The sequence below is a fragment of the Rhamphochromis sp. 'chilingali' genome, assembly GCF_963969265.1.
Source record: "Rhamphochromis sp. 'chilingali' genome assembly, chromosome: 14".
In the NCBI taxonomy this organism is placed as follows: Eukaryota; Metazoa; Chordata; class Actinopteri; order Cichliformes; family Cichlidae; genus Rhamphochromis; species Rhamphochromis sp. 'chilingali'.
In genome coordinates, this window is record NC_137941.1 from 88,435 (window position 1) to 115,232 (window position 26,798).

The following is a 26,798-nucleotide window of genomic DNA, read 5'->3' on the forward strand; positions in this document are numbered from 1 at the left end:
TGGGGCTTGAAAGCCCCAGAGAACCGGTGTTTAGGAAAAATGCGCCTCAACTGTACTGATACTCCTGACACGTACATGATCACTACAGGTTTTCTGTTAGGCAGCGGTTGTCCTTCTCTCTTGGATCAGCTGGAGCTTTCTTTAGGCGCCTTCCCAGCTTTGACAAAAGTCCAGCTGGGATAACCACATTTACTCAGGGCCTTCTTGATGTTCTTCTGCCTCCCTGGCCGCTGTGTCTGTGGGGATGGTGTTTGCTCTGTGTTGTAGCGTCCTGATGACGAAATGAAATTGAAAAATTGAATTGGAGGCCCTTAACTGAAGAGCTTATTTGCAGACTTTCAGGAGTAATCCTTTATACAGCGCCAAATCACAACAACAGTCGCCTCAAGGCGCTTTATCTTGTAATGTAGACCTACAATAATACATAAAGAGAAGATAAACAGAATCAACTTTTATGGATTTCCTTATCTGGATGATTGAGCACGCATTTCAACAGTTCATATAAAATTTTAGTTGAATTGAAAATCTGCACTTCAGTCATAGATTGATGTAACACCCACTGTGGTGCTGCACAGAAGCACTTCTGGACCCTGAGCATCTATGCCAGTGAAAATACAATCTCATACCACTGTCTCCTCCAAACCCTTCAGGTCTTCTTTGGCTTGTTCTCTCTTCTCGTTCACAAACCTGAAGACACAAGCAGAGTTTAGCATGACCCACCTGAACTCCGTTTACACCCACTGCCTGTTAATGTGAGTTCACTGATTGGTCAGAGAAACGGTAGGTGGAAGCAGAAGGAGGCAACATGATGCAATGATGTCATCTGAGCGGCGCAGGAGTTTAAATGAGAAAAATAACATGATAAATAAATATATGATTTCTGTCTGACACACTTAGACGTCACAGATTATATCGTGAACTGAATGTGGACACAACCATGTCTGATGGCGCTAAAACCTCAATCACGATGTTTGAGGCGACTGCAAGAACAGAGAGACAAACGTACATGAGCTTTTGAAGCTTCTGGTCTTTGTTCTGATCCTCTGCTCTCAGTTTGTCCAAGTCAGACTGAAGCTTCCTGTTTTCCAGCTGCAGAGCCTGATTCACGCTGAAAGAAACAAAGAAGCTGGAAACAGCCGGCTCGACACTCTGACAAAACACATGCTTGAAGCAAAAATCTGACCAATAACAAATCTCTTTAAAATGAACGATGTGACTGAACCCAGAACAGCTGAGAAGAGTCTGAGAGCAGCTCAATCACTCAGTAATTAGTAATATCAATAATCAATCAATAATAATCAATAACTCACTCTTTGAGTCGGTCGACGTCTCTGTGTTTCTGATCGATCTCATCTCGGAGTCGACTCAGCTGTTTGTGATGAACCTCCCGGTGGTTCTCCATCTGTTCCTCCAGCGTTCTCTATAGAACACACAGTGACACTTCCATCACCTCTATCACTGATTTAGCTTTGACAGACTGTTGATTGTTACTTTGCTCACAGTGACGTCACGCCATGTTTACCTTCATCTCCACAACATCCTTCAGCTGGCTCATGTGTTCTTTCTCTTTGTCCATCACTGTCAGCTCGTGCATTTGACCTGCTCACACACAAACACAGAGTCTCTTATTGTTTCTACCTGTTCACCTGTGATGGATTTTTAAAAATTAGCCAATCAGAGTTTACTGTTTCCTGTAACCATGGCAGTATTACCTTGAGCGCGGAGCTTGGCGACCTCCTCCATCAGAGCATCCTGACTCTCCTCCAGCTGCCTCTTCTTCTGCTCCACCTTCTGGAGGTCATCGGTGAGAGACCCCAGCTTTGCCCGGAGCTGCACAAGCAGACACACAAACAAACAGCACAGGTGAATTTATCATCACACCTGTTCAGACAGGCTGTGTGTGTGTGTGTGTGTGTGTGTGTGTGTGTGTGTGTCTCAGTTTGTATTTGTCTCACCTGCGACACGAGCAGCTGGCACGTGCTCAGCTCCTTCTCATTCGCCTTCATCTTGCAGGTGTTTTCTGTCAGGTTGACCTCCAACTGTTTGCTGCGGTTCACCAGAGATTTGACTTCAGACTTCATCTTACTGATGTAGAGTCGGGCAGAGGTGAACTCTTCCTCCATCACTCCACTCACTTCAGTCATCTGAAGAGACAGAATCAGAGTTTGTTTTCAGACACATGAAAAGTAGAAGTAGATGAGAAGAAGAACTAGTTTGAGGCTCACAGCTTTGAGCTCGGTGGTTCCGAGAACACTGCCGATCTCACTGAGGTCTCTGAGCAGCAAAGTGACGATCTCCGCTGACCTCCTCTTATGATGAGAGCTGAGCTCCTGCAGGGAGGACAGCTCCCTCTGAACAGCCTCCAGACTGACCTGGAAACACAGCAGGTTCATTACACATCCATCCATCCAAACATCCATCCAATCCAAACATCAATCCATCCATCCTTCCAAAAATCCATCCATGCATCCAAAAATCCATCCATGCATCCAAAAATCCATCCATGCATCCTTCCAAAAATCCATCCATGCATCCAAACATCCATCCACCCCCATCCATCCAAAAATCCATCCATCCAAAAATCCATCCATCCATCCAAACATTCAAAAATCCATCCATCCAAACATCCAAAAATCCATCCATCCAAAAATCCATCCATTCATTCAAAAATCCAAAAATCCATCCATCCATCCAAACATCAATTCATCCATCCATCCAAAAATCCATCCATCCATCCAAAAATCCATCCATGCATCCTTCCAAAAATCCATCCATGCATCCATCCATGCATCCTTCCAAAAATCCATCCATGCATCCAAAAATCCATCCATCCATCCATCCATCCAAAAATCCATCCATGCATCCATCCATGCATCCTTCCAAAAATCCATCCATGCATCCTTCCAACAATCCATCCATGCATCCAAACATCCATCCACCCCCATCCATCCAAAAATCCATCCATCCAAAAATCCATCCATCCATCCAAACATCCAAAAATCCATCCATTCATTCAAACATCCAAAAATCCATCCATGCATCCATCCATGCATCCTTCCAAAAATCCATCCATGCATCCATCCATGCATCCTTCCAAAAATCCATCCATGCATCCAAAAATCCATCCATCCATCCATCCATCCAAAAATCCATCCATGCATCCTTCCAAAAATCCATCCATGCATCCTTCCAAAAATCCATCCATGCATCCAAACATCCAAAAATCCATCCATTCATTCAAACATCCAAAAATCCATCCATCCATCAAAACATCAATTCATCCATCTATCCAAAAATCCATCCATCCAAAAATCCATCCATCCAAAAATCCATCCATGCATCCAAACATCCATCCACCCCCATCCATCCAAAAATCCATCCATCCAAAAATCCATCCATCCATCCAAACATCCAAAAATCCATCCATTCATTCAAACATCCAAAAATCCATCCATCCATCAAAACATCAATTCATCCATCTATCCAAAAATCCATCCATCCAAAAATCCATCCATCCAAAAATCCATCCATGCATCCAAACATCCATCCACCCCCATCCATCCAAAAATCCATCCATCCAAAAATCCATCCATGCATCCATTCAAACATCCATCCATCCCTCTGACTGTGGACTCACAGTTTTGTGAGCAAGCTCGTCGTTCAGCTGTTCATTGCAGCGGTTCTTATTCTCCACCTCCTGACTCTTGTGGTCATAGTTGACAGCCAGCTCCTCCAGCGCCTGCAACACCTCTTTCACCTCCTCTTTAGCTGAATCGCTTTCCCTCTGCAGGCGGGACAGCTCCTCCTGCAGCCGCTCATAGTCCTGGCGGATAGATGCCAGCAGCTGGTGGAGAGCTATTGATTAACCTGTGATCCATCGATCAGTGGATAGTATGGAATGTAACACTCAGGTGAGACTCACCTCATCCTGGTCGATCAGCTGCTGTTTGAGTTTCTCAGACATCTGACTCTGCTGGTTGATCTCATCATCCTAAACATCAATCAGACAGAGTTTAATGATTTAAACATGTCTTCCAGCTAGTTACCACAGCAGGCGTTAAGAAGACTGACTGTACAAAACCAGACAAGATCTGGCCCATTCATGCAACTTGTGACAACAGATAATTTCACACACTATCCAGAAGACACTGCATGCTTTCCGGGGTTACTGCACATGCTGGAATTTTGGCGTGGACTGTCCATTGATCCCTTGGCATCACTTTTTAAAAAAGGTCTCATCTCTTAAGTCCTCCCTCCCCCCTGCTTTATATCCTCTCCCCATTCCTGAGTGCATTTCAACTTTCCACCAGTTTGAGCCTGTGTCACTTTTGACTCTTAAGCGGCTAGTTGCTCAAATGAATAACACCAATACTGTGCTTGACATTCTTCCATCTTGTTTAGCTAAGGACTGTTTTGATGTAATCGGACCTAGTATCCTATTTCTTATGAACTTTTCCTTGCTCTCAGGCTGTGTTCCTTTGTCCTTTAAGCATGCTGTAGTCCACCCGATTCTTAAAAAAAGAAATTCTGACTGTTATGACCTTTCAAACTATAGACCGATCTCTAAGCTTTCGTTCTTGTCCAAAATCCTGGAGAGACTAGTTCTCTCCCAGCTCCAGGCGTACTTGGACACGAACAATATTGCTGAGAAATTTCAATCTGCCTTTAAGCCATTGCATAGCACTGAAACAGCATTGGTTAGAGTTCTTAATGATATTCTTGTAATCACTGATACTGGACGCTCTATGGTCCTAGTTTTACTGGACCTCTCTTCGGCCTTTGATATGGTAGACCATAACATTTTATTACTAAGACTTGAGCACACTGTGGGTATTAGAGGCACTGCCCTCGACTGGTTTAAATCATACCTCGCTGATAGATCCTTATCAGTTCACTTAGGCACCTTCTCCTCTTCCTCCGCTCCGGTCTGTTGTGGTGTGCCTCAAGGATCAGTTTTAGGCCCTATTCTCTTCTCATTGTATTTGCTCCCTTTAGGTGCAATCTTTGAAAAATAGAATATCGCCTTCCACTGTTATGCCGATGACATACAGATTTATTTTGAACTTACTGACGACCTTGCTGTGTCCCTGCACTACTTTCAAGAATGCATGCGGGAGGTCAAAGAATGGTTCCTGAGTAATTCCCTCGTTTTAAATGATAAGAAGACTGAGATTGTGGTGTTCAACAGTAAAATCCCTCGTGCCCAACCCTGGGTTCCTTTGCTAGTTTTTCTTGTGACTATGTCAGTAACTTGGGTGTACTGCTGGATAGCTCGCTCAAACTCGATAAGCAAGTGTCTGCTGTAGTGAGATCTAGCTTCCACCAACTGCGCCTTATCTCTAAGGCTAGGCATTATATTCCGCATGAGGACCTGGAGAAGCTTATTCACGCTTTTGTGACCTCCAGGTTGGATTATTGTAACTCCTTGTACTATGGTCTTCCCTCTTCTCTTCTTCTTAGACTGCAAACAGTCCAAAATGCAGCAGCCCGCCTTTTAACAGGTACCAGGAAATTTTGCCATATTACCCCTGTCCTAGCTAGCCTGCATTGGCTGCCCATAAAGTACCGTATTCAATTTAAAATATTACTTCTTACTTTCAAAACTATTAATAAATTAGCGCCAAGTTATCTTAGTGAACTTCTCAAACCACATACTCCTGCTAGAACACTCAGATCTGCCACTCAACTACTTCTGACCCAACCCAGATCTCGACTGAAGTCTCGGGGTGACCGTGCGTTTGCTCTGGCTGCCCCGGTACTGTGGAACACCCTTCCTCTCGACCTCCGCGCATCTGATTCCATTGCACTGTTCAAATCACGACTAAAAACCCACTTATTCAATCTTGCCTTTCCCTCTAGTTAATATTTCTTTTATGATTTTATATCACGCACTTGTATGCTCATTTAAATTCTTGTTTGCTCTGTACCTGTTGCTTTCCTATGTATTAGTGACAGTTATCTGCTTGCATATTTAGTACTTGCTTTGGTCCTATTTCTATTATCCTCCTCATATACTCTATTTTACTTGTTAAGCACCTTGGCATACCCTTGGTTTTTAAGTGTGCTTTATAAATAAAGTTTATTATTATTATTATTATTATTATTTTACTGTTACCTTGTTAAAATAAAACCCTATCATCTCATATTTCCCGATTTTTCTAAAATGGACTTACTCATCAAATACTGAATTTTGGGTGTGTGGGATCCAAAGACAAATAATTATGACCACTATAACCTAGAAGTGGAGAGGATGTTTTGACCCGGCATAAATTATCCACTACAGAGGTGTTGCCTAGCAACACAATTATTGACATACATTTTGATGTAAAAGCTGCTTTAACATGACTAAGAGCTAGCTATTTGTGACTGATCAATAAATATGTAGGTGATGGTGACAGGGTGGGTCAGAGCGGGAGTCTATGACCGAAGCGGTGCAGAGCAGCAGAGGAATGGCAGCTGAACTAATCAGAGAATCCAGAGTGTTTAGAACTACCTGGAGAAAATAATGAATGAAATCCAGGTTAGAAAGGCAGAATCAGACTTTGACTGTTCTACTTTTACAGTAATTATTTATTGTTACTAAGTGTTTCTTACTTTTTTGTAGCAGCGGTGAAGCCAATTTTAAAATGCAGATGCTCATTGCCTAAGGGAAGCATGTATAATGTAAACAGAACTGGTCCTAGCACTGAACCCTGTGGAACTCCATAATTAACCTCAGTGTGTGAAGAGGACTCTCCATTTACATCAACTAACTGGAGTCTATTAGATAGATATGATACAAACCACTGCAGCACAGTACCTGTAATACCTACAGCATGTTCTAATCGCTCTAATAGGATATTATGGTCGACAGTATCGAACGCTGCACTGAGGTCTAGCAGGACAAGCACAGAGATGAGTCCACTGTCAGAGGCCACAAGAAGATCATTTGTAACCTTCACTAAAGATTCCAAAGGTTGATTGTGCTCATCCGGATGTTCTCAGTGGGAGAAACGTTGCATCATTACCCAGGTGGGCCTCTTCAGTCTCAGCTGACTGCAGGTTTCCAACCTTATAAATAGGACATTAGCACAATGACTGAAACTAGCACCACTGACTAACACTGGGTTGTGAGGTCAGTTTCTTTGATATGATGTTCATTACATCAAGAAGGCCCTGAGCAAATGTGGTTATCACAGCTGGACATTTGTCAAAGCTGGGAAGGCGCCTAAAGAAAGCTCCAGCTGATCTAGGAGAGGGACAACTGCTGACTAAGGGAAAACCTGTAGTGATCCCTTTTAAAAATCTTTTGTTCCGCAGTCAAAGCTGCCGTCATGAGACCTCCACAATCCTTTAAAACAGGGGTCCCCAATCCCAGTCCACGAGGGCCGGTGTCCCTGCAGGTTTTAGATGTGTCCTTGATCCATCACAGCTGATTTAAATGGATAAATTACCTTCTCAACATGTCTTGAACTTCTCCAGAGGCCTGGTAATGATCATGTGATTCAGGTGTGTTGACCCAGGGTGAGATCTAAAACCTGTAGGGACACCGGCCCTCGTGGACTGGGATTGGGGACCCCTGCTTTAAAAGAAAAGCACTGCTGTCTTTGAGCTTTTAAATAGTTTGGCCTCACACAGGGTACAGGTGCGACTCACTTTGTCGTCCAGCTGCTGGTACAGGTCAGTGATGAGAGTCTCGTACTGCGACTTCTCCTCCACAGACAGGGCGACAGGGGGCGGAGCCAAGCTGTCAATCGCTGCTGCTGTCTCGCTGCTGCACTTCTTGTTTCTGTTGCCCAGCTGTTCCTCCACAGGTACAGACTCACCTGGAGGAGTCAAAATTACTGATAATAGAATCAAATCAGGATCCATGAATAAAACATTGGCCACATGCTCACATCACAAGAGACGGAGCTGCAGCTGAGAGTCTTATCAGTGAGCTGCCAACAGAAACTAAACAGGAATTCAATCAGACGCAAAATGAAGGCTCAGACACAAACAGCTCCACTCTGACAAAATATTAAGAGACTCTCCATCATAAACGGTTCACAGTGACAGCTTTCCTAAACAAACTAATACCACGTGTACAGTATAGCAGCCTCTAGTGGACAGGTGAATAGCTGCATGTAAAACGCTCCCTGGTACTGTCACTGCCTTCTCTAAAACGAGTTTAAAGAGAACTGATCAAAGCGTGACACGGAAACCTTGAAACGGAAACCTTCAAAATAGGGCTGGGCCATATCATGCCGTTCATGGTAATACCGGTATAATGTTAGGCAATGATAAGAAAATGAAATATCGCAATAGAATATGGTGATACATGCATGCGCAGTGCCTTTGTTTTCATGAGCACATGGCAGAAAAAGCATGGCAGAGAATGAGAAGGGCGAAAGCGGATCGTTGATCAGATGAACCAGAACTGGTTTGTAAAAATGCTGCAACTTCAGTGGTGTGGAACTGGTTTAGCTTTTGTCCGTCAGACACACAACAAAGCACAGTTTTTGTTAGAGCATGCTAGCGGGCCGTCGTTATTACCGTGTTTTTCGGAAAATAAGTCACACTTAAAATCCTTTAATTTTCTCAAAAAATCTACAGTGCACCTTATGTATGAATTCTGGTTGTGCTTACTGACCTCGAACCGATTTTATGTGCACGGCGCTCAGAAATCTGTCAAAAATGTTTTAATATGACTTTGCTAAGCTACAAAGCCGCACCGCTTGATGGATTGTCGGAGCATTATGGCATCGTAGTCAGGAGCCACAGGTGTAATATGTACTGTGCTTCAACATAATGTTACCGTATTGTGTGTGTATAACCTCTTTTTAAGTTTTGTGGATATTATAAATGGTTATGCTGAGGTTATGTCGGCCAGTTTCCACTGGAAATGCCTTTTGGTTAGACTGTCAGCGAGGAATTTGCATAATTGTTTGCACTAATAAAGTTGTGGAGTTGTTAAGTATTTTTTCTCGCGTCAGTTATATCGTTATCACAAATTTTCAAATGTATATCATGATAAATATTTTTGGCCACATTGCTCTGTCCTACTTCAGAGTCCTGAAGTGAAACCTTTACAGACTAAAGTAACACAAAGATGGAGGCAGACGTTTACCTTCCAGGAGGAAGAAAAAGCTTTTAAACTTTCTTTTTGAACAAAGCTGGTAAATGTTAAAGGATGAGTGTTTTTTTTATCATTAAAGCTCATTTAGGAAAAGCTGCCAGAATATATGACCAGAGGCTGTCACGTGGGGAGACTTGCTGATAGGAGTAGTTTGATGTCAGAGGGTTGAGTCCAGCAAAAATCATGATCTTTCTCTAACCGAACTCTTTTGGTACCAGAACCAAATGTGAAAAAAATTAAAGTGCAGAATGCGTTCGTGCCACCACCAAATGACCTGCCTTCCAAAACACGTGACAGATTTAAGATGACGTAGCAGCAAGATGCAGTCTCACTCCACCTTTGTGGAAACTGTGGACTTTAAAGCACATACATCATTTACAGCTGTTTCCTGGATAGTCACATTTAGTGCAGGAAGAAAACTGAAAAACAAACAAACATGATGCCCCCTTTGCTGTTGGTGAAAAATGCACCACATCAACCAATCAGATTATTTGACAACATGGGTATTCGGTAGCTCTGAGTAAAAAGTTGTGGGAGTGCCAGCGGTGAGAGAGAGCAATATCAATCGTGGGTTTTGAGCTGTCTGGAGTGTGCAGGCAGATTGAAGTATAAATGCCGTCTCCAGGTGAAAACCTGAAGTAACATCTTTTTTCACCTTTCCTCCAGCGTTTCAGCTCATTCTCCAGTTTCTGGATCATGATGTTCAGACTCCTGTTCTTCTCTTTCTCCTTCTCATACTTCTTCTTCCACTCCTCGGCGGTCAGCTCCAGGTTCACAGACACTGTGTTCTTTATGGTTTTAGCTCTGAAACAACAGGACGCGGAATGAAGAAACACTCAGATCTGTGGAGGACGTACTTTAACCACAGTACTCTGCTTTTTCCTCTGATCAGGTGACTTGCCGTACCTCTGTCCAAACATGAGCGTGGACTTTGTTTCAGCCTCGTTGTAAACAGACGGCGAGCAGCAGATGATGATGGTAGTTCGACAGTTTCCACCCAGAGAGTCCTGAAGGATCCGGGTCATCTTACTGTCTCTGTATGGAACGTGGGTTTTCTAGAGACACACGAGACACGTGACAATCACTTCACCTGAAAATCAGGTGAGCTGTGACGTTTCTGTCAAACAAATCAAGTTAAATCCAGAATATTTCAGGCATACATGTCAGAGACCTGAAGATCGGAGACATGAAGACTCACCGTTCCTTCACTCAGGGCAGCGATGACGTTCCCCAGAGCAGACAGAGACTTGTTGATGTTTTTAGCCTCATCCAAAACGGCACCCTCTGCTCCTGTTTTACTCACCTGGATGGCAGAAAGCACAATCCAGGTGTCAGCAAGCAGAAATTTACAGAGAACAGGTGCTCACTGAGTGTGATGGAGTAGTGTGACCTTCTCGCTGCCTGCCAGGTCCACCAGGTAAAGTTTCCCTGATAGCTTCATCTCCGTCTCCACGTTCTCCTGTTTGATGTTGATCAGAAAAATGCTGTGACTGCGAGAGCTGTGCTCGTTCATGTCTGCATGAAGAAGAAACCCCATTCAGTAAACTGATCCGAGAACAAACACACGATGGTCGGGGCGGAAGTATCACACGTACAGGTGAAGACTTACTGGTCACAGCAACGTGTCTGTTTGCTTTTCCTTCATCGATAACGTCCATCACCTCCTCGGGACTGGAAACAAAGCGCTCCGTGCAGCCCTGACAATGAAACACACATCAGTAGAGTATCAGCAGCAGGACGCTGCAGACATGCGGTAAATATGGCTGTTTGGAGGCGGCGTGCACCCACAGCACACCTGTGAGACTCAGCAGACAAACAAAATTCTCCATAAACTGAACGAATATAATATATCAATTTAATATTAAAGCTTACTGTTCCACAGCTCCATAAAGGAGACGTGGAAACTTGAATGAATGTGGTCGGTTGTGTTGCGTTTCCAGCGGTGACTCATCAGCAGATCAGAATCAAGCATAATGACAATTAAACATTTTCAAAATCACCAGAATAAAACAGAGTTTTCTGTGACAACCAGATCCAGAAAACATGACCTGCTCCTCACAAAGGTTGTACCTCCCCTTTTTGTGAGTGTGGATGCTTCCTCTCTTTGCTCTTTAAATGCTTTGCTTCTTTTATTGATTTTTATGCTGTTTTTTTTCCCTTTTTTTCCCGCATGAGCTTACCTGCAATAGCTTTTGGTCATTTATAGATCATTAGGACTAAAGTGTTCTTAACAGAAACAGCAAAATTTTTATAGTTACCTTATCTTCAGCGCTCTGTATGTTTGTGGCCTACACACAGCTGAAGCCTGATTACAGCGTCTGGGCACCTAACAGCCTCAATAGCCTGGAAAGGTGCTAACCGCTAGGCTAACTAGCAACAAATGCCTCCCCTCTCCACAAATGACTACCACAGCCTCCTGCAGAAGATTGCAGTACTGGAGACAAAAATTCATCGCTTAGAAGTAAACGTGGAGGTAAATGGACTGTGTGGAAATGAAACAACCTTGCCTTTGATTCAAAACAATGGCGATGAGCAAACTAGTACACAGCTAAGGAGCACAGATAACATGACCAAGAAAGTAGACTCTGTGCATTATAATAAATCCTCAAGCAATAATCCCCCCTTGAACTGTCTTGGTGCAAAACCAAGACATAAATCACGTCTCCTGGAAGGGGGAGGACCAAGGGCGTAGATTTGGTTTTGGAATTGGTGGGGACGGATGATTCAACCACCGAACCCTGTTTCTTATTTTTTTCCTTTTTGTCTTTGCTTTGATTAAAAGAAAGGAGAAATATACTTGCCTACATATGCTATTCTACATGCTTTTTAAAAATTACAATTCATAGTTTTATATGTGAATTATATAATGTTAAATTACTATTAAACAAATGACTAAGTATTTTAGACTTTAGTTTACTTCAGCCATATTCCATATAAAAAGTGAGACATGTCAATTCAGATTCTTTGTCAAATATACACTAATGAATCAATTTACATCAGCAGCCTAACAATTGTCATGATAATAAATACTAGTTAATCTATAGCAGAAAATCATCAGTCAGTCACCAGTGACCTCGCCTCTTCACCTCTGTCCAAGCTACAACATGGCAGAGCTGCCTCTGTCACCTGATAAATAACAGTGAGACACTCCACATACATGCAGTCACACATGTGCTTCAAATACAGTCATGAACCACCAGGTCATCATCCAGTTTCACCTGTGATCTTGTGTCACTATTACTCTCTGAGCTTTGTGATGGTTCTCCTGTCACCTGACAAATAGGACAAACATGTCCAATAAGAATAAAATGTGGAGCTGCTTCAGTGTTTCTGTCAATTTGTGCAGTTTCAAATTCAAATTTTTTCAAATTCAAATTTTATTTGTCACACACACATAACCATACACAGTATGACATTGGGGTGAAATGCTTGTAGCTGTACAATGCACATTAAATGACAGAAGAAAAGTTTTACAATATTTACAATTTACAGTTTACTACAGAAATTTACAAATTAACTTAGGAATTTACAGTAAAGAATGTGCAAATAGCAGAAGAGATTATAAAGATAAGGATTATAAATTATAGGAATTATAGGATTATAGGAAATGTGTGGTGGTGCGTGTGGTGACGTGTGTGAGAGTCCAGTCTTATAGTGACGTGTTTGGGAGAGTCCAGTCCTACACCTGGTTCAGGCCCCGAATAGCCTGGGGGAAGAAGCTCCTCCTCATTCTCTCTGTTTTGGCCTTAAGGGAGCGGAATCGCTTCCCAGACCTCAACAGTGAGAAGAGTCCATTGTTGGGATGGGAGAGGTCCATCATAATCTTCCTAGCTTTGGACTTGCACCGCTTGGTGTAGATGGACAGCAGGTCAGGGAGCTCTGATTGAATGATGCGTTCTGCCGAGCGCACCACCCTTTGCAGATCTCGTCTGTCCTGCTTGGTGCTGTTCCCAAACCAGGTGCAGATGTTTGCCGTCAGGACGCTCTCGATGGTGCAGGAGTAGAAGTTCTTGAGCACCTTCAGTGGCAAATGGAAGTCTCTAAGTCTTCTGAGGAAGAAGAGACGCTGACGGGCTTTCTTAACCAGGGTGTTGATGTGACAGGACCATGACAGGTCCTGAGTGATGTGGACACCCAGGTATCGGAAACTGTCCACTCTCTCCACTGGCGTGCCACTGATGATGAGGGGTTTGTAATTCCTCGCTTGCTTTGTAGTGAAGTCCACGATCAGCTCCTTAGTCTTGCTGATGTTTAGGAGGAGGTTATTCTCCTGGCACCAGGTCTCCAGGTTCCTAATCTCCTCCAGGTAGGCCGTCTCGATGTTGTCGGAGATCAGGCCCACAACAGCAGTGTCGTCAGCAAACTTGACAATGGAGGTGGTGTCGGATGTGGCTACACAGTCATAAGTGTACATTGAGTACAGCAGGGGGCTTAAAACACAGCCCTGATGCACTCCAGTGCTGAGTGAGATGGAGGGGGAGACTTGTTTTCCCACCCTCACTGATTGGGGTCTGTCTGTGAGGAAGTTGAGGATCCACTGACACAGTGATGAGCTGAGTCCTAGATCCGTCAACTTGGTGAAAAGCTTAGAGGGAATTATTGTGTTGAATGCTGAACTGTAGTCCACGAACAGCAGCCTAACATAATTCCCTCTGCCAGTGTCCAGGTGACTCAGGGATGTGTGGAGCAGGTGAGATATGGCATCGTCTGTGGAACGATTAGTCCGGTAAGCAAACTGAAGTGAGTCGATGGTGGCAGGAAGTGAAGAAGTGTCATCAGTCTTTCAAAACACTTCATCACAATTGAAGTCAGTGCTACTGGACGGTAGTCATTGTGGCAAGCGGGCTGTTGTTTCTTTGGAACAGGGACAATAATGGACTGTTTGAAGCACGTGGGAACCACAGCTTGGGCCAGGGAGAGGTTGAAGATCTCCGTGAACACCGGTGCTAGCTGGTCAGCGCAGGCTCTAAGGACCCGGCCAGGGATTGCATCTGGTCCTGCTGCCTTCCTGGTGTTCACCCTCCTGAAGGTGTTCCTCACGGCATGCTCTGTGATGACGAATGCATTTTCTTCACTGGTGCACTCCGAGCGCGCGCAGCCGTTTGTTGTTTTAATTGCTGCGGCGTCGAAGCGAGCATAAAACGTGTTCAGCTCATCAGCCAGTGAAGCATCTGCATTCATCACTGAAGAAGCTGGTCGTTTATAGTCCGTTATACTCCGCAGTCCTTTCCACAGGCTCCTAGAGTCGCACTGTCGTAGCTGTGACTCTAGTTTTTCCCCGTAGCTCCGCTTTGCCTTTCGGACCGCGCTGCGCACGTTGTAGGACGCAGCCTTGTATAGGTCCATATTACCGGAGACAAGCCCTTCATTGTAGGCAGCGGTGCGTGATCTCAGAGCGTCGCGGATGTTTTTATCCACCCACGGCTTCTGGTTGGGAAACGTTCGGATGATAGTTCTTTCTGCTGTGTCGTCCGCTAGTTTCCCGATAAATCCCACAACCGCTTCCGTAAACATGTTGATGTCATCAGAGCTGCGCCGAAACATGTCCCAGTCTGCGTCATCCAGTGCGTCCTGCAGCGCGACCACCGATTGGTCCGTCCAGCGAGCGACCTCCCTCCTGATTGGTGGTTGCTGCTTTAGCCTTTGTTTGTAAGCAGGCATGAGGAAGATGGCGGAATGGTCCGATTTTCCAAATGCCGGCAGGGGCTGAGCCTTGTAACAGTTCTTGAACGGGGTGTAGCAGTGGTCTAATGTCCTCGTGCCCCGGGTGGGGCAGTTGATGTGCTGGTGAAGGTTGTGAAATGTCCGTTTGAGATTCACTCTGTTAAAATCTCCCATAACAATGAGTGCGGCATCTTGGTGAAGTGTTTGTTGATGTGTGAGAGCCTCATGTAGCTCACATAAGGCAGTGTCCGAGTCCGCGTGAGGCGGAATGTAAACAGTGCAGGCAATGACTGCAGTGAATTCCCGAGGGAGATAGAAAGGGCGACACTTAACGATCAAAAGCTCCAGATTGGGCGAGCAAGAGCGTGTGAGTGGGGAGATGTTTGTGCTGTCGCACCATCTGTTGTTCACCATCAAACATACTCCACCACCTCTTTTCTTCCCCGACTCCATTGTCCTGTCCATGCGGTAAACCGAAAAGAACCCTGTCGGCTGCACGGCGTGGTCTGGTATCGCTGGGTTCAGCCAAGTCTCGGTGAAGCAGAGGAGGTTGCAGTCCCGAATGTCTCTCTGGAACTTGATTCTGGCTCTGAGGTCATCAAGCTTGTTCTCGATGGATTGAACATTGGCTAGCAGGATACTGGGCATGGGTGCGCGGTGTGCGCGAGCCCGTAGCCTGTTCCTGATGCCGGCTCTTTTACCTCGAGGCCGTCGCTTAGGGTCGCGTCCTTTGTTCTCTCTCAGGATCTCCTTTGGCCAGGTTGGGTCCGGAGTTAAACATGGTGAAATGTTCGTGTATTGCAGACCAATAGAAACCAAAGTGTCTCTACTGTAGCGGATTTGTGTGTTTTGCATGATGCCCATGCAAGATTATCGCAGATATAGCAAAAAGTGACGAAAAACTGCAAAAAGTGGAGAAGTTAGGGCAGAGCATCCAGCACGGCAGCCGACCTCACTTCGCTGCAGCCCGACTGCAACGATACACAAAATTCACGGTTCGGTTCGATACTTTGGTGTCACGGTTCGATATTTTTTCGATACAAAAAAATGTTCATGCCTTTTTAATTTGTCATTTATTAAAATTATAAATATATATTTTAACTCAAAAGTACAGTTTTTAAATTTAACCCTAACCCTTGTGCGTGTTTTTTATTTTGACAGCGAATACGGACCTGCGGACCACTTATGTGCAGCCCTGGTTATTTAGCTCGTCATATTGCAGCCACAGAAATTCTTTTGTCCATGAAACCATAAAGCTGCACTTTCTTTTTGCCTTATTGATTTGTCATAACTTTTCCGTTTTGCGGTAAGCTTTTCTTTGGCTGTCACTTCTTCACCCTGACCTGTCTTATTTGGCTCAGCAGAACTGAAATATATATCTGTCTGTGAAGGTTCTCAGTCATCCAGGTCATCGTAGTCAAATATAAATCCTGCTGCTTTTACACACGCACTCACATAAGCTCAGCGATTCTCTGCGCGATCAACCTCTCACATGTTTAAGCTTGCTGCGGGAGATTTCACTTGTCATGTTTGCATAGTAAGCTAACAATTAATACGACGATGTCAGAGGAATTGGTGCACAAATTATCATCACTCACAGATCAGTGCTGTCGCTCTCTATACACAGTTCACGCGATTGCAAAGTGAAAGCAAAAAAACAAGCGCAAATTCAAACGCGATTTCAATATGTCACATATTGACAGTGGCTCACCGATGCCAATGACATAATTACCCAGCTACAAAGAATGCAAAAGCATTGACATATATTTTTCTTTCCTACAAAAGCCCGACGGGCAGGGCAGAGATAGATTTTGGTAGCCCGACTGAAAAAATCGCTAGCCCCGGGACATTGGGCTAGCGATATTGCGAGCCCTGTATCTGATTGAGGAATCACTCATCTTTGGAAAAGAGAGTTTATTACAGAGAAATGTCTCTTTCCAAAATAAAAGCTATACTATCCGCTTCTTCTGGGCTATATTCTCAGCAGCATATTAAACAGCTGTCTAAATGACTCGGCTAAAGTTAGTAGCATGCTTGCTTGTTTTTTTTCTGCTTCCACTTGTCTTTGCACTAGGATGATGTCGGCGTAAATGTGCAGTCATATTCGTTGTGTTCCCACTAGTGCTTTCAGGTTAATCTCGTTGAAATGACCTTAACGCCACAACACGGCAAATCTCCGTTAACGAGCTACCGCCGATCGCCCCGTGCATGGGGCTAGACGGCCAACACGTTAACGAGCTAACTGCGCTAACACACTAGTTCCCACCCATGTAATTGAGCATTGCATGGCACATCCAACATACTGTTTTACTCTAGTCCATGACTCGCTTACCTTCAGGGTCATACGTCACATGAAAACCAAAATAATTCCAAACGCCAGATCTGAATGAGGGTGGGGGAGGTCCATGTTGTAAGGAGAGCTTAACTTCTGTCTCGCTAGCTTGCCCTGCGCTCTTCCTTCTGACGATGCTGTCTGTGTTGAGCGCTCAGTGGATCTGCGTTCGACTACTCCGCCTAGGCTGCACTGTCGACCCTAGGCGGAGCAGTCGAAGGCAGATTCACTGAGCGCTCAACACAGACAGCATCGTCAGAAGGAAAGTTGATAAAATAAATTACAAATTTTGTATTGTTCGATACATATGCGTACCGAACCGAAAGCACTGTATCGAACGGTTCAATATCGATACGAATATCGTTGCACCCCTAATAAACATATATAAATAAAACCACTTTTTTTTTACATTAGTAATTCCTTTTGTGCATAATTTTATATTATTGTTAATAATAAATTAATTAAAGCAACAAAACAACCCGAAAAGCCGGATTCGAGCTGAAAGAGCCAGCTCTTTTTAGTGAGCCGAGCCGAAAGAGCCGGTTCTCTAAAAAGAGCCAGAAATCCCATCACTAGTACTGACCACTCAGTGCATTTTATCAACAATTTTAATATTTTTGGGGAACACAGGCATTTGTTTAAAGCAAATGGATTTAATTTTAACAAGTCAGGGGTGAAACTGTTCACCTCCAACTTGTTTTATTCCATACGTCATCCATCTGTGCTTGGTGCCAAGGCTGAGATAAATGAGGAGTTATCTCATAAAGAGGAACAAACAGTACTGCAAGAACAGACAAAGCCCAGCAGAAACCTTGAGGAGGAGCTCCATCTGCCCCCACCCGGGAAGAGCCTCAGAAAGGAGAGACATCTGAGGCAAGAAGAGGGGTCCCTATTTGCCTCCAACTCTCTCAACAACACCAACGACCAGGACCAGGGACCACGACCTTCCCCAGTCCCCCAAACCCCTGACAGGTCATCACCCTCCTCCCCCTCCCTTTCTCCCTCCTCCCCACACCTGAAATTCACTGAGGAGATGATGGAGCGGGTCAATGCTGGGATCAGATCTACCCCCCGGCCCAATCCCTTTTTGTCCCCACAAACCCCCAACCAGAACAGCCAAAGGTTCGCCATCGAGCCCCGCCCCCAACAGAGCAATCGAAGTTACATTGCCCCCCCCCCTAGTTCCTTCTTACCACCTTCATGCTCTGTCTCCGCAGTCTGATGTGTGATGTGTGGAGGGTCCGGGCTGCGAAGATTATGGCAGTGGTGACTTTTCCCAGGAGAAGCTGGGACCCTGTTTACTAGAAGGTTTTAAAATCTCTGTACTTTCAGGTGACAGAAGGAGACATGTGGCCTGGTCAAAACACCGAGAGCTGCACTCTAAAAGATCTTTAAATATAGTAAACATACCTTGTGTGCCACAGACTGCTCCCAAACACGAGGGGGCAAATAATACCTCTAAAACACTTAAGTTGGCTTTATTAAACGTTAGATCTTTAGCTGGGAAAACATTTTTAATTAATGATTTAATCACTGAGCACAGCCGTGATTTTATGTTTTTAACTGAAACTTGGTTGGACCAAAGTAACAGTGGAGCTGTTCTCATCGAGACGACCCCTCCTAACTACAGTTTTATCAGTGAGGTCAGGGCAAGCAGGAGAGGAGGGGGGGTCGCTGTCTTATTTAATGAATCATTTCAATGTAAGCAGCTATCTCCTGGAAGTTTTCAGTCTTTTGAATATGTGGCTTTACAGCTGAAGGCCCCATCCAAAGTTGTGTTTCTTAATGTTTACAGGCCTCCCAAATACTGCACAGACTTTTTAATGATCTCAGTGAACTGCTGTCTGTGATCTGTGTTGATTTTGACTGTGTAATTATTGTTGGGGATTTTAACATCCATGTGGACAACCCTCAGGACAAAGGGACTAAAGACCTGAGTAACACTCTGGGCAACTTTGGCTGACTCAGCATGTAACAGAGGCCACACACAACATCTCAATTACTTCTTAAACAGAATAACTGCTATGATGCCTTCCAGTCAGGTTTTAGTCAGAATCACAGCACTGAAACCGCTCTGACCAAAGTGTTTAATGACACATGTCTGAATACAGACAGTGGAAAAATGTCAGTCTTAGTTTTACTGGATCTCAGTGCAGCATTTGATACAGTCAACCACAACATATTACTCAAACAACTGGAGAACTGGGCAGGTCTTTCAGGAACTGTACTAAACTGGTTCAAAACATACTTAGAAAACAGGAAATACTTTGTATCAATAGGTAACTTCACATCTGAGCAGACAAGTATCACATGTGGAGTTCCCCAAGGTTCCATCTTGGGACCCCCTCTGTTTAACATTTACATGCTCCCACTGGCACAGATTATAAAGAACAACAAAATAAACTACCACAGCTATGCAGATGACACACAAGTATATATCACAATGTCACCAGGAGACCAAGGCCCTGTACAGGCTCTTGGTAAATGCATTGAGGACATTAATGACTGGTTGTGCCACAATTTTCTCCAGCTAAACAAAAACAAAACTGAGGTAATAGTCTTTGGTGCCAAAGAAAAATGATTACAGGTCACCAGAGAACTTCAATCTATACACCTAAAAACCACCAACCAGGCGAGAAATTTGGGTGTAGTGATGGATGCAGAGCTAAAATTAGAAAAACACATTAGGACTGCAGCTCATTCAGAACTCTGCTGCTCGAGTCCTCACTAAGACCAAAAAAGTGGACCACATCAGTCCAGCTCTGAGGTCTTTACACTGGCTGCCTGTCCGTCAGAGGATAGACTTTAAAGTACATCAGTGACCTCCTGACCCAGTATGAACCTTCCAGATCCCTCAGGTCATCTGGATCCGGTCTTTTATCAGTTCCCAGAGTCAGAACCAGACACAGAGAAGCTGCATTCATCTTTTATGCTCCTTATATCTGGAACAAACTCCCAGAAAGCCTCAGATCAGCGGAAAAACTCAGTTTATTTAAATCCAGGTTGAAGACTCACCTGTTCTCAGCTGCATTTGAATAAAGCACCAAATCCTTAAAAGTTTTACTTTTAAGCTTAAATTTCAAAACTTACATTTTAACTACTGATTTTATCTACTGTTCCTTTTTTTCTTTTTCTTTTTAAATCATGCTTTTTAGTTGTTTCTGTTTTTTAATGTCTCTGTAAAGCACTTTGAATCACCTTGCTGTTGAATTGTGCCATATAAATAAACTTGCCTTGCCTATTCTCTCAGCTGCCGTTTAACGATTCAGACATGAGTCTATGTCCATATTTGATCTGAGCTCAGCAGGTAGAGTGCAGGTGTCCTGTTTTATAATCATATAATTATGCTTATAAATTAATAACACTGTGTCTAAACATCTATATTATTATTTGTTATTTAATATTTATGATTTAATACCATGTCTTTGCATGGAAGTAGAAAACTTTAGACGCTCCTACTGTTTGCACACAAACCTCTGACGGATCATCCAGGAACTGTGACGCTGTATTCTGGAGAACTGATTGGTCAGTGGGCGGTGCTTCATACCTGCTGACGTCTAATCTGGATCTAAACGGGCTCCAGAGCGAGTTAAATTCACAGCATAAGTTACTGTGTCGATTTACCCCAGTAAGAATGAACCACCTTCTAACCCAAAATAGTTCAGGCCTCTGCAGTTATATCCAGTCACTATTTAGGCTACCAGGTGAGTCCAGTGGATCCCCACAGCTGTGGAAACAAACATCTGGAGACAGTTTCTGCTGACTTTTGTTCCTGCAGTCGAAACGCAGCTAACACGATTTATTTACCTTCACAAAGGGAACTCTGTTCTTATCTTCATGAACAGCCAGGTTGGTCTTTGACACTGAAACATGAAAGCATCATCATAGCAGTTAGCATTAGCTTGATTGTACTTACACTCTATTTCTACTCTACTATTCTATTCAACTCTATATGAGCATAGTAAAGGTTCAGGGTTGGTCTCACCATCCAGCAGGTCTCTGATTTTATCCAGATAGATTTCAAAATAAGACACCTGCAGATACACAGCCAGTGTTTATGTTACGTTAAACATGTTCAGTCTTCTAAAAAGAAAAACTGTGATTCAGAATAAAAACACTTTGGAGATTAAATGATGCTACACTGATCAAATGATGATATTTCTTTGAATTAAGATGAAGAATCATTTTTTACAGTTAGATTTTCCTAAGATCTGACAACAGAAACACAAAAACAACATAAAAATATTTGTTTCACAAGCAGAATCACCTTGATGTGGAACTCCAGGTTCTCATCCATGGAGTAGATGTGGTCGAAGATGTCTCTGGAAATACGAGGGATGATGCCCATCTGATGAGGGTCATGAAGGGTCCCCTGAAACATGACGAATCATTTAATTAATCATTCAAATAACACCAAAACAAAGACCTGAAAATAAACTACAAAACAACAGACCAACCTCCATTGTGTGAGTCTTTCCTGAGGAGGTCTGACCATAAGCAAAGATGGTGCCGTTATATCCTCCCAACACATCTGAGGCACAAACAAAGAAACAAACGCCGTTTACAGCCGTCACTTCCTCTCAGTCACTTTCCTTCTTTAATGGAATATGTTGCACTGACCTCTGACAATCTGCTTGGCACAGGTGTCGTACACCTGAACCTGTTCAGTGGTTGGGGGGAAGACTCGGTCGAACACATATGGCTTCCCCTGAAACACAGGAAACACACTGTAAAAACTAAAAGCTCTGTTTGAAAAAAAAAAAGATTTATGCTGTCAGCAGACAGTCTCCTCCTGCTATGAAGAGGTCATATAAAAAACACCCTGCTCACTGACACTGAGTGTTATGGTGTGATGTTTCAGTCTCTCAGTAACATCTTAACACATCGAAGCCAAGATTATCAATGTAAGTCAGTGAGGACTGTTAGATTTCTGTTTTAACAAACAAAACTAGGAGTAAAAAGAGAGTGCTTCTTATGTATCTGCATTTATACAACATTCACACTCTGATGGAGGTCTCACAGAGCAGCTCGGGGTAAGTATGTCACCAAAGGGTATTTGGCATGGCGACTGGAGCAACCAGGGATCAAAACCACCAACCGTCCGCTGGTCGTTGAGGTCACAGTGAGCTTCCCTGATCACCTCCTGGTTGGACTCCTGCTGAGCTGTCCTGATTGGTCAGTCCACACAGGCACCTCCACTGACCGTCCCACATCTACAAACCCCTCCATGCTTTCCTCGTCAGCACGAGGTGGCTGGAGATGGCACCTGTCAGACCATCTCCAGCCCCACAGCAGACCTTCAGCTCTGCTGCCTCCTCTGTGTGAGTGCTCCCCTCTGAGATCTTCAACGTCCATCAGTTAATGTTCAGATCTTTGAACTTTGACCTTCTTTATGTAATGCGGCCTTGGCTCCCTTGAAAGCTGAACATAAATCTAATTATTATTTTTTTACAAAGTGTCTCCACTGTGATTTTAAATAAAGTTTGATAGAATTTATAGTTTAATGGGACTCCTGATGGTCACATGACTGTCTCAGTTTCTCCTTCAGAAAAACAAACAGACAATACCGAGACAATAACAGATGTTGGAGCTATTTGTTCTTTATTTTTATTATTTTTGAAATTTGTTGTTAATGTTTGTTGTTAGTTTACTTATATTTTGGGGTTTATTTACAAGTTTATTTGTAGGTTAATATTTGTTTCAATGTTTTGTTTGTTTGATGTTACCTTGTTCAATTAGTCAGTAAGAGCTGTAGGGCCATTTTGTTTCTATAAATAAAGAGACTGGTATAGGACCAGCATGCACTGGGGTGGGCCTATGGGTGTTTTTTTTTTACCAGAGCAGGAGAAGCAGCAGGAAGAAACAAAAAATGGATCTTGTTATTGCCAAACAGGAGGAATTACCACTACAACAGATTTACCTTTATATAAAGAGTAGGGTCAAGGGTCAGAGGCTCAGGGGAGGTAATGAGAACAAAAACAAGACGTTCAGTCTGAGTTTAATGAGGGCTCGTTAAATCACCACAAACCTTTCACTGTTGTCTCGTTAGTTTAAATAAAGTTCAGTCTAAAACAAACAAACAAGAGAATTCAGAGAGTGCAGCTGTCTCTGAGGATTTTTCAATGATCGGTTTTATTTCTACATTTGAAAGCAACAAAGTGCTTCACGTTTAGTTATGAACAAGAGAAAAACAGGACCATACAACACTGGGCATTTGGGAATGTTTACAGTCACATGTTTAATCCTCTCACTGAAAACGTTTCAGGAACAGGTTTCACAGGTTGAGTCTTTTTCAGGTTGAGAGGAGTCATTCAGTCTCAGTTATCATGATAACAGACAGGTTAACTTAAGTCTCTATCAGAGCTCAGAGGGGAGAGAATTTATCTGAATCACAGTTAATCAGTCCTCAGTACATCAATGTGTGATTGATTATCAGTACAGTAAAATATCTGGTCTCCATCTTTGCAGCTGTGGACAGCCAGATGGTAATCTGATTACATTTCTTCTTCAGATGTCAACACATTAGAGATTGAATGATGTCATTGATGTCAAACAACATTTTAAAGGTTCAGAGCTTTGACAGATGTTGGTGCTCCATCAGTAAACAGCCTGTGTCTGCACTTTCTGTCAGGCTGCTGCTGAATAATTTAATTTCAATCTAAAAGTTGGTCAGTGCGTCAGGAGCTTGAAAAGACAAGAAAATCAGCTGGACTTCTTTAAGTTTGATGAAGAGGTTTCAGCTGAGAAGCTTCTTCAGTTCTAAGACCTAGCCCCACCCTATCATGTGACTCACTAAGGTCAAGAGGCCCAGGATGTGAGTGGGCGTTCAGGCATCTGGGAAGGATCTCAAAATTGGATTATAGATGGCAGACAGTTGGTGTGATAAGCCCCGCCCTCTGTTCAAAGATGGTTGCTCACAGTGGACATAGAAGCTTCTTTCACTCCTCTTTCAAACCATCTGTCCTCTCTGTCCAAAATGTGAACATTGGCATCCTGGAAAGAGTGACCTTTGACCTTTAGATGCAGATGGACAGCTGAGTCTTGTCCCGTGGAGGTGGCTCTTCTATGTTGTGCCATGCGTTTATGAAGTAGCTGTTTGGTCTCTCCAATGTAGAGGTCTGGGCATTCGTCACTACACTGTACAGTATACACTACGTTGTTAAGTTTGTGTCTGAGTGTGTAGTTAGTGTGCTGTCTTGTGTAGTTAGTGTGTAGTGTTGTGGATAGCTTTGTGTTGTGTGTCAGAACAATGAGGCGACTGCTGTCTCCAGGTAGAAACAGGAGTGATACACCTGCTGCTGTCAGACCTGCAGGTATCAGGCTGTGATGTTCTCCTTTATAGTGGACAGAAATTATTTTTTTGGAGTGGCACAAATAATTTGTGTGGCATCTTACTGAAGAACAGCTGATTGTTCTGTAAACAGTTTGAAATGGTTATTTAAAAAAGGTAAAAGGTAAATGGATGCAAATAACTTTGTTTGGAAAACTTCTGCATACACTGAAAAAAGTCTAACATGCAGTCATTCATTCAATCTAATAAGTGCCATTCAAAACAGAATAAAATCATTGATTTGATTGTGAAACTCTTTCTTTTTGCATTTTAAAATACCACTTTTGATTTGGATGAAACTAAATATCTGCACAAAGGACACAACGCAAAGTTTTTGATTTCTCTCAAAACATATATTTCTTTTCATGTTGAACAGATAATATCTTTAATTTGAGTCAAAGTGATTTGCACTTGAACACGCCAACCAGAAATAGACCGGGACCCATTTTTATTCTGCATGGCCGCTGGAAACATCGTGTCACATCTTTGATTAATTTCATCTGAAAATAAACGTAAGTAAAGCCAAGTGTGTTACAAAAGCTTTTATAATTTGTATTGCCAAAATTGCAGAAAATAACCCCATTTAAGCTGGGTCGACAGCCACCCCCAATTTTTGCATGATTGTAGCTGCTAGCTACAAGCTAGCTAGCTATCCGGCGCGACGTTAGAACTGGTTACCAGCAACCGACCATCACAGTCGGGAATGCAAGTTAGGCAAAAAGCCGTTTTTTACCAGTATACTAACTACCTAGCGTTACCACGATGCATCGGTGGTGGATAGTGATGTGTCCTGTGTGTCGAAGCTTCGAATCGTGCGTCGGGTAATCGCGGGGGCGTTTTTCTGAAGCGCGTATCGAGGCTTGCTTTGATTACGTATGCAGTGACGTTCGAGGCCTCGTGGGCAGTCCGTACCACGTGACTGATTCAGGGACTGGTTCACCGGTTCGCGCCAGATTCGAAATAACATGGGCAGGAAAACAGCTGATTCCCCATCACACCGTGTTGTGGAATTGGATTACGTATGTGCTACATAGTTACTTGTGCATTTCTTCTTCGATGGAACCAGCAAGGAAGAGATGGTTTTTTTTTTTTTTTTTTTAATTTTGTCTCTCCTAATAAAGTATGCACACAGTAATAAATATCACAAATGATAAACACCAAAATATAAATAAACAACACTACACATCCTATAATCTGATTTCTGTCTTTTAGTTTATTAAAAAGTGAAGCACCAAACACTAGTTTGTGTCATTATCCAGATGTACATAAGGTTTACATATCATTATAATCAAAGAGCCCGCTTCACTTGAATTGTCCACTTGATGGCGCAGTAGAGCAAATGAATCATCACAATGCTTCGAACCATGAGTCGACCAATTGGATGGAAAGCTTCAGTTCATCATGAGGCTTCATCTCACCATCACTAGTGGTGGATACAGCTAGCTAGCATAAGTTCATAGTTCATAACATTCATAGTATAACTCCGTGCTCCGCTTCGTTTGAATTTTTCTGGTGAGCTCGCGGTTTCTAGACACAAGCTTGTGTTTGTGCGCGCACGTTTGTCTCTGTCTCTCTTCATATAAATATCTGTGTGTTGATGGCCAGGACCTTCGAATTCAGGAGGAAAGAGGTTGTGGATAAGAAGCCTGACAATAAGAACCTCTTGGAAAGATGGCCAGGTCTATTTCAGATGGAAGACGTATAACTTTTTTGTACTAATGCCTTTTATCATAGTTTGGAAATGGGAAATATATGTTTTGACTTTTTCTTGTTGGAAGTTGGTCTTTAAAAAAATGTATTGTACACTGTCTACTCATGTACAGATTAATGCAGAGTTTCTGCGGGTTACTGCAGTTCCCCTGCTAACCAGATTCATGGTCCAGCTGGACAAGCACTCCCCACAGCTACTTAAAATAATCAGAAAGAAAGGAGGGACAACCAAAGCAAAAACTGCCAGAATCCTAGAGTTTCTTGATCAGGTAGGGTGTATATAATTAACTATTAACATGACAGTTAGCATTTTAACCCCTGTATCTAATGAGAATTTGTATCCTGTTACAGTTTTATTTTGGTAACGTCAGTGATTATGGTTGTGACCTTTTAAAATGTTGAAAGGAAGTGTGGGCTTTGTTCTTGAATGAATGAAGAGATTTATTGTCATTATACAAGTACAGAGCACAACTACAACAAAATTTATTTTGGAGACACATTTTCACTCTCACTCGCCAGATACACATACATACATATATACGTATAAACTTTTATTTAGGGACAAGAAAGCATATGCCGCTTTTCCACCGACAGAACACGGTGTGGCTCAGTTCACTTTAGCCCCCTGCGGATGCTTTTCCACCGCCTTTACACCTGATTGGCCC

The 26,798-nt window shown here is 43.1% G+C and overlaps 1 protein-coding gene across 1 annotated transcript in view; it reads right to left on the reverse strand.

The window, feature by feature from the left end:
• Positions 1-26,798, reverse strand: part of LOC308409953 (kinesin heavy chain-like) — a 53,854-nt gene that overhangs the window by 21,205 nt on the left and 5,851 nt on the right. The window contains exons 2-21 of the mRNA XM_080902946.1: positions 21,714-21,801; positions 21,551-21,624; positions 21,361-21,465; positions 21,079-21,127; positions 20,901-20,956; positions 10,707-10,794; positions 10,488-10,612; positions 10,296-10,400; positions 10,004-10,152; positions 9,753-9,901; positions 7,636-7,805; positions 3,923-3,991; positions 3,638-3,844; positions 2,226-2,372; positions 1,956-2,144; positions 1,713-1,830; positions 1,523-1,599; positions 1,311-1,420; positions 1,007-1,108; positions 627-687 (exon numbers count right to left, since the gene is read on the reverse strand). Of these exons, the coding sequence (XP_080759072.1) occupies positions 627-687; positions 1,007-1,108; positions 1,311-1,420; positions 1,523-1,599; positions 1,713-1,830; positions 1,956-2,144; positions 2,226-2,372; positions 3,638-3,844; positions 3,923-3,991; positions 7,636-7,805; positions 9,753-9,901; positions 10,004-10,152; positions 10,296-10,400; positions 10,488-10,612; positions 10,707-10,794; positions 20,901-20,956; positions 21,079-21,127; positions 21,361-21,465; positions 21,551-21,624; positions 21,714-21,801 (2,238 nt within the window). The remainder of the gene's footprint in view (positions 1-626; positions 688-1,006; positions 1,109-1,310; positions 1,421-1,522; positions 1,600-1,712; positions 1,831-1,955; positions 2,145-2,225; positions 2,373-3,637; positions 3,845-3,922; positions 3,992-7,635; positions 7,806-9,752; positions 9,902-10,003; positions 10,153-10,295; positions 10,401-10,487; positions 10,613-10,706; positions 10,795-20,900; positions 20,957-21,078; positions 21,128-21,360; positions 21,466-21,550; positions 21,625-21,713; positions 21,802-26,798) is intronic.